At 43.3% G+C, this 7,841-nt stretch overlaps 1 protein-coding gene across 1 annotated transcript; it reads right to left on the reverse strand.

Annotated features, from left to right (window-relative positions):
- Nucleotides 1–3,141: 3,141 nt before the first annotated feature.
- LOC137784349 (TSC22 domain family protein 3-like) lies at nucleotides 3,142–6,387 on the reverse strand. The gene is made up of 3 exons (XM_068574925.1): nucleotides 6,039–6,387; nucleotides 5,322–5,373; nucleotides 3,142–4,857 (listed from the first exon to the last, which is right to left on the reverse strand). The coding sequence occupies exons 1-3, from the start codon at nucleotides 6,161–6,163 to the stop codon at nucleotides 4,597–4,599; spliced, it is 438 nt and encodes a 145-aa protein (XP_068431026.1). The 5' UTR covers nucleotides 6,164–6,387; the 3' UTR covers nucleotides 3,142–4,596.
- Nucleotides 6,388–7,841: the final 1,454 nt, after the last annotated feature.

A 7,841-nucleotide genomic window follows, 5' to 3' on the forward strand; every position in this document is an offset into this window, starting at 1 on the left:
TCACATGGCAATGTGGAGGTCAGCCGGCTTTACATTATGTGCAGGCTCTTGCTGTGCAGTGGTGCCATGAAGCCGGGTCGGGGTATCGTATGAATCCGTAACCAGTGGCTCCTGACCTTTTGTCTTTATGAATAAGATGTCCTGGTCTGGCAGCACTCCAAAGCGGCTTTGAAAAAGCACAAGAGGTTCTCAAGAGATCACTTACTCATTGTTTAAGAAGCAACCCGAATATAAAGCATATAATATGCTTTATCTTTTGATTGTGTTAAAATAACACCCCGTAATACATTTTGAATATCAAGGTTTCTTCCCAAGATTCTAAAATACAATGTTTTCTTGATTACAGGTAAACTGTTCAGAACAAAAAATGGCTTCTTCATGTTGTTCGTGCATCACTAAACACACATGGGCTAACTATATTAACTATAATAAATCAAACAACAGCTGGGATCGAGGTGTCACTCTCACATTCACCTTTCTAGACAAACTCCAGACACTCGAACCACAGACTCCCTTGTGTGCACTTCCTCGTGTGGGTTCGTCAGCTTCGTCCTCCGAGTTGCATTAGCAATGCTTTGGAAGTCACGTCCAGATAGGATGCCTCAAAATGTTCATCAATTGTGACCTTTTAAATCCAGAATAAAACATTTTGATTTGAGAAAAACAAGGCAAATTAAGCGCTTTTCTTTTCTAATGTTGACAACTTTGAGGAAAACTTCTTGGTCATATGTGGACATAAATAAACATGTAATAGGACACATGACTACATCAGTTTCACAAATGCTGAGCCAATGATTCGAGGCTTTGTCTGCGTGGCGGAACTTTGTACATTTGAGGAAGTTACAGAGGAAAGAGCTGTGTCTACTGAACTTCATACGGGTGAAGCCGTTACTGGCTCTCAGTAATGACCAGGCAGATATCAATGAATAAATAAATCTGGCACTGACAAGTTGTAGCTGACCCCTGCTTGAACTTTTGTGTTGTTTTTTGTTCTTTGACCCTCTCTCCTGCAGAGGTCAATGTCAACACTCACTTTAAAGAGGTCACTTTGCCCTGACAGCAGACCCAATAAGAAGTGTGAAGGAAGATAATAACAAAGTCATGTTTTGAAGTTGGGTAAAGTGTCGTGTCCCTGAAGAAGTATTCAGGTTTCTGAAGTGAGAGCAAGAACGGAACATTTTGCTTATCATATAACAGTCTGTCATCAACAATTTGCAGGGTTTTTTTTAACTGCTTTGGAAATAGCACGACGCTGCATTACAGCATGGCACACAGCTGAAATTTGACATTTGTCTCATTTGGCTCTAATGTTGACATGATGAATAGTCTGACATTCAGGGGACACACAAGTTGTGTATGTCTCCATGAAAAGCAGTCAGACCAAATTATTCCCCTGCATGCGATCCCTACCACATTGAGGCAGAGCCCGCTTATCCCAGCACAACCCTTGAATTTCAATCCAAAACAGATGTTCGTTTTTAGTATTTTTTCATTGCATAACACCAGCAATCCAACACAAACTCTGTTTCTCTCCGCGGCCGGGTTTTAAGCAAACTCCAATCTTAAGTCTAATTCCACACTGAAGGTTCTCCCCACACTTATATTTATAGCAAGTGAATCGCGGATGCTTCGACTCAGATCGGCTGTGTTTTTGCCTTTTTAGAAAGTGCGGCGGAAGCGAGAAATGCGAGTTTTTACTCATTAACAAATGAATGTGGACACGTCAGCGACTGAGCTTTTAAAAAGGGTCTATTTTAGATTGATGATGCTTTTTGAACTCACTGTTCCTCGATGATTCCCAAAATAGAGTGACAGAACAAGTGTTAAAGCAGATTTGGAAATCACAACAAAGTCAACATTTTCTTCAGACTTTTAGTGAGCCTTTGTGGCATGTACGCAGTAGCCGTGCAGCCAGAGAACTGTGTCCGCTGCGTCGTAGGCGGCCTTTGACATCAACACAAGTATGATTCAACTTTAGCACGACTTCCTGCTGTGGCCGACACTCTTTTCATTGATATGCACAATGTGTTTGGGTATCAAGATAAGTAGAAAGACTGACTCCAGCTATCTGGGCGATGCATTTCCTTTCTCTTCGTAGCGCTAGACCAATGTCCTCCTCAGTCCATGCGCTGCACATCCTGCATGCCACTAGTTTAGTACAGAGAGTATTTCAGAGCAGCCATATTGATCACATGGGATCAGTTGTTTTGGGAGGGACCAGTTTCATGGGTGAACTTGAGGAATGGGAAAGAGGCTGTGTTTCCTCTGGTGCTATTTTATATAATGGTGGTGATTCTGTGCCCTGAGCTGAGACTTTCAGTGATAGATGGATGCGTGTGCGGTGTACACACGAGGGAAGCCGCAACATATCTCATTACTCACACTGAACTGACTGGCTGCCAATCTGTCTGAAGGGAAATGCTACTCGGACAAACTGTTTTTTTTTTCCACACTTTTTTCCCACATTGGCAGATTCCAATCCTCTGGCAACCAGCTATTATTACTTCAATGTCATTAGTGGTCGCACTGTTTTTAACTTTGGAAAGAAAACAAAACAAGTTTGTATGCTTTTCTTCAAATTGAAAGACAATGAGACAAGTCTTTTCTCAGTCTGAGGAGCGAGATGCTGGATAAAAAGTACCTTTGTCTGAAGTCAGAACCCTGTGGTTCACTGCAACATTGTGTTGATTTTACAAATCACATGACATTAAAAGCTGAACAGAAATCAGTATTATACATTCAATGTTGTGACGTTTTGCAAAACAGACAATGTGTTGTTTTTCCTGGAAGTCAAAGGACTTCACAGCGGTGCTTATTTTAGTGCCAGGAAATGGAACTCTTCATGAGTGTTGTTGCAGCAACCTTATCGTCTTCCCTGACAAGATTGTCCCCATTACTGCTCCTGCAACAATGTTAAGTTGCATTAACTACACAAGCTTAACAACTGTTGGCTGTTCAGTTAAGCAAATGAAATAGATATATTTTCAACATTAGATCATAAACAGTATTTGACATTGAGGGTGTTGTCCATATTAATCTAAAATATTTCATGTTTTGGATCTCACCTACACACGCACACGCTTGTACGCACACCTGCTATGTAGGCACAGTTGACCAAAAAAAAGACAGTGTGTCAACGTATTGTATTATGTAAACATAAGGTTTATTGCAAATGTGCAGTTGTATCCAAACACCATAGTGAACAACCTTTTCGAGGATACTTTACAGCAACAATACCATTATCTTTACAAAAACACATTAAAAAAAACTTTCGCACTAGCTACAAACAAGTCTTCTCCCTGTGAAGTTGTGTACACATGGTCCTGGTTTGTTCAGCTTCAGTTGTGAGAGAAAAATAAAAAAGAAACTGGGCATAAAGTCTTTGGTAGCTAGAAAACAACAGAGCTCAGTGTGGAAATGTGTTTCTCTCTTGCTAAGGACAGGCAATGTTGTCATGCCATTGTTTTCCAGTTGGCATCTGAGCAAGTAACAAACCAGATACTGGACGAAGCTGCTAAAATCAGGAGTGCATCTACAGCGACAAACGCTGGCTTCTGCTCGTCATCTCTACTACGTCGCCCTCAGTACGTTTCCACTTTATGAACATTGTAGTTAGCCTTTACTTTGAGGAGCTAGGCAGATATAGTGGACACATATGCCCCCCTCCCATCCTAGATTACAAAAAAAGTCATTTAAGACCACTGTGCAATGCTCTTTTTTTTTTAAACAAACAAATTTTTGTTTAGAATCACAAACAAAAACCCAAGATATAGCAGGATTAGTTCCCCCATAAAAGCAGCAAGCCCCAAATGTTGACAATGCAAGATTACATGTTATGAATCAATACAGCACACTGGTCAGTCTACTGCAGCCGTCCATCAGCTCTAATGGGCTGTACTGCGTTAACCTCCACCTCTGTTGCCCTAGCTTATCATGATGATCAATCTTGGATGTACATGAAAACATGAGCAATACATTGGAGGCAAAGTCGTCATTATGTCTGCTGAAATGTATAGATGGAGGTCCTTGAAACTTGGGATCTCGAGAGCAGACCTATCCACATGACGGGACTCTTCTCGTTTGAGGCGTGGAGGACCGCCTCAGATGGGTCTCCTCCGGGTGAGCGGGGAGCAACCTCCAACACTTTCCAAGTTGGCACCTGCAGGGCCAGCCCGATCGACACCTCTTCGCCCCGCTCTCTCTCACCAGCAAAGGGCGTTTGTTGGAAGGGTTCGGCAAGGCAGGAAAACCCCCCGGCCCTTGCCGTCTGAAAGCAAGCGCTTGTCGGTGCTTAGTCAGCCCTCATTCTATCCTCAGCGCTTTTGTCTACACAGAGAGACTACGACAAAGAGTTGGACGGTATCAGCGGGCGGGCCTGACACCGCACAGGTCAGAGCGTCTTAAGTTCTGTTTTGTGCTTATCAGGTGTCAGCAGTTCTTGTGTGTCTCATCAGTCATTTACAGCCCCGATGCTTCACCTTCGTGGTTACGAAGGGTTCTCGGCGGCGGCGACTTTGTAACGCTTACGTTCAAATTCAAATGGAGGTCCATTACTGTAAAGAGACAGTGGCTCTGCCCGCCCCAAGGCAGAGCCACTTATACAGCAGAGCCAGTGCTGTGGATGCAGGGCTGGTGCTGGTCTGGGGTCAGCTGGGCGCTCAGATTGTCCAGGGGTAACAGCGCGTCTGTCGGGATGCGAGACTGGAACTTCTCCAGCTGCTCGGGGCTGGCCAGGTTCTTCAGCAGGTAGTTCTCTCTTTCCAGCTGGTTGTTCTTCTCCGCCAGCTCTTTGATCTGCTCTTTGAGGATCTCCACCTCCTCACGCACCGCATACATCAGGTGGTTCTTGACAAGATCCTGCCATGAATACAAGAAGCGAAAATGGATCAGTTTAGATCTAAAAGCAGAGAAAAACCATTTGCTTGGCTGCACAGCTGATGCGTGTGCTAAGACAGAAGTAAATAAATGATGGGGTTTGCTGTCAGAGCATATCTTCTACGCTGTGTTGTCTTTATGCTGGCATGGATCTCTTGTGAGTTATACAGATATGTGTAGATGTTACAACTTTGATTCAAGGGTGTTTTCAATAATTCTGTTCTGCAAAAATGTTGTCAGTCTCTCGTTTTGTTTGGGAATTCCTGCCTTTGTTGCCACATGAATAAAGCACAAGGTAGCTTGTGAACAGGGACTTCCTTGGGCCTTCTTAAAGTGCTGGTGTTGTGCAGAAAGAAATAGGGGAAACAACGTGAGGAGGTCAGTGTGACGCGTGTGCTCTGCATAGTGCAACTTGCTCCCGTGTCTTTTGTCTGGTGTTGGCTTACCATCGCCTGTTCGATCTTGTTGTCGATGGCCACAACGCTAGCACCAGAGGCACTGCAGAAGAGAAGGAGAAAAAGAGGCCATAAATTAACAGTTCAACGCCTTTGCATCAACTCAACCCCCAACATGATTGGGGGTTGATTTTAACCATGTACAGCGACTTTGAGTATTTTGAAAAGCGCTATATAAATATAATATATTGCTATTATTAACAAGTTTGAACTATTAAGAAACACAAACACGTTGCTGCTTCCTGAAATTGTCGTTGTTTGTCAGTGAAACACAACGCATTCAAAACAGAAAAGGAAAGTGTGTGTTTAACCTGCGTGTGTACGCTGCAGGTGCCTTACTTTGCGAGTGCTATCAGGCTGTTATTATGGCACTAGTTTAACGAGCACAGTGTGTGAGACAGTGAACACACACACACACACACACACACACACACACACACACACACACACACATCCGCTCAGAGTCCAAACAAACAGCAGCAGCAGAGAGAAAGAGAGCCGAGCAGACGGCACTTCGAGGCATTTTGTGATAACACAGGATATCAGACATTGCACGCGAGCGAGATTTCTTTTTGAACGGCTTCATGAAAATACAGTACGCTTAGCTGGAGGCCCGCAGACGAAAAAAAAAAGTGCTCCGATGCACTACACGCGCATTCTTGCAGAAATAATAGCAACACTGTCATTCAACCTGTGGCGGCTATTTACCTGTTGTCAAGTTTGACCGATACAACGTCTCCTCCGAGAAACGAGGAGAAGAACGAGATGGAGAAGTTGTGTAACTGGTACACGGCCACCTCCATGGGTGTTTTGCCGAACATCTCCGTGCTCATGTTGAGTACCAGAGTCGTTTGGATCACGCTTCTCGCCACGTTTGCGACGGGGTGGGTCACCTAAGTGTATATCCGGAGTGTGTTGGGTCTGTCGTAGCGATGCACGCGCGCGCTGCAGTTGTCTGAGCGCAGTGCTGTGTCGGGGTGTGAGCTTCGCCGGTTTAAAACAAGCGACTGTCTGATGCTATTTCTGCCACCGGCTGCTATTTGAATGGCTTGCCTTCTGACGTCATCTGACGCGCGCATATATTAGTCAAATGAGTCGGCGGAGTCGGGGTTGGGGCCGTCCTCCCTGCCAGGGCGGGAGGGCAGGCGGGAGGAGCGGGGGGGGGGACGTCACCCAACTGTACAAAATCATATGAGAAAGTATTAATATAAAAGTCTCCGATTACAAATTTGCAAAATACCCTTTCAACCAGTTAATTTAAATAACAAAATGAATGCAAGAAAAAATGGTTGCATTTCAGCTTAATATTTATAAACAAAAGGAATACCAGGAGAGTTTTAGATGAGCAGTTTACTGCAGCATTGCATATGTTTCTGAACTTTCTTCTGCCTCACTGGCTTTTGCAGTCAACCCAAAAGACCAGGTCGTACTCCCTGCAACAATCATCCTCAAGACCACGATCAGAAAAAATGAAATCACAGTATGTATACATAAATAAGTGACTCGTGTTGCTATTAAATACAAACTCGATCTGGACACAGAAAGGATGAGATGAGGATTCGTAGCATCCGACATTCCCGTGAATCATTTCAATTATCTTTTTTTAGAAAGTTGGTATTTAGTAGTTCTTGATTTGCCTAAGGTAATATTTAACATATTAAAATGCGTCTGCAAACTCTCCTTTATTACTACACGGTAATGACAACAATAACAGGTTGTTCCCATCACTTTATTGTTGTCTGTTACGAAATGCAACATCCTATAACGGAATGTCCTGCACCTTTTACACACTAACGCGAAGGTACTCTACAAAGGTACTTTTCCACCTTATCCCCGGTAAATTTCCCCTGAGCCCATACCTGAACTCTATCGACCTCTAGTGGTAATCACGCATAATGCACCATTCCGTAGGGACAATGCCAATAACAAAAGGCTGTTTCTGGACGCAGTGTTTACTACGGAATTTTCCGTACACCTTTTCCTGCCCCCACAAATCAACAACTCCAGTTTTTCCTGCTAGGAAAACACATAAGTAACTCTCAAAGGCCAATCATTCAGTCTTTCACCGGGTGTGTTGTAATTTGTGTATGCAATTGATTGAGATGTTTTTATGTTTTATTCGTTTGTAAACGAGTTGCCTTCTGTTGCTGCCTTTTTGGCCAGGTCGTCATTTTGAACAAGAAAAGGTTCTCAATTTACTTTTCATGGTTAAATAAGGGTTAGATAAATATGCATTTATGTATTTATTGTTTGCATACTGTACTTGTTAGTTAATGTTGCACTAGTTCACCTTAATGTGTGGACTAAACAACCAAGCAGTCAAGCATATTCCAGAGAAACGTAGACTTGAAACTTAGAACTTTAGAGAGATTGTTATACATGAGTTGTTTGTCCCACAACTTATATAGAGTCTAAATTTCCATTCCACTCATACGGGAATGAGTCCAAAGCACTGTTCTCTGGTGTGTGACCTCTTGCACTTCACATCCACTTTTAAACTGGTATCGTGCA

Source organism: Clinocottus analis, unplaced genomic scaffold (genome assembly GCF_023055335.1).
Source record: "Clinocottus analis isolate CAN_PGR_092001 unplaced genomic scaffold, fCliAna1.0.p SCAF_137, whole genome shotgun sequence".
NCBI lineage: Eukaryota > Metazoa > Chordata > Actinopteri > Perciformes > Cottidae > Clinocottus > Clinocottus analis.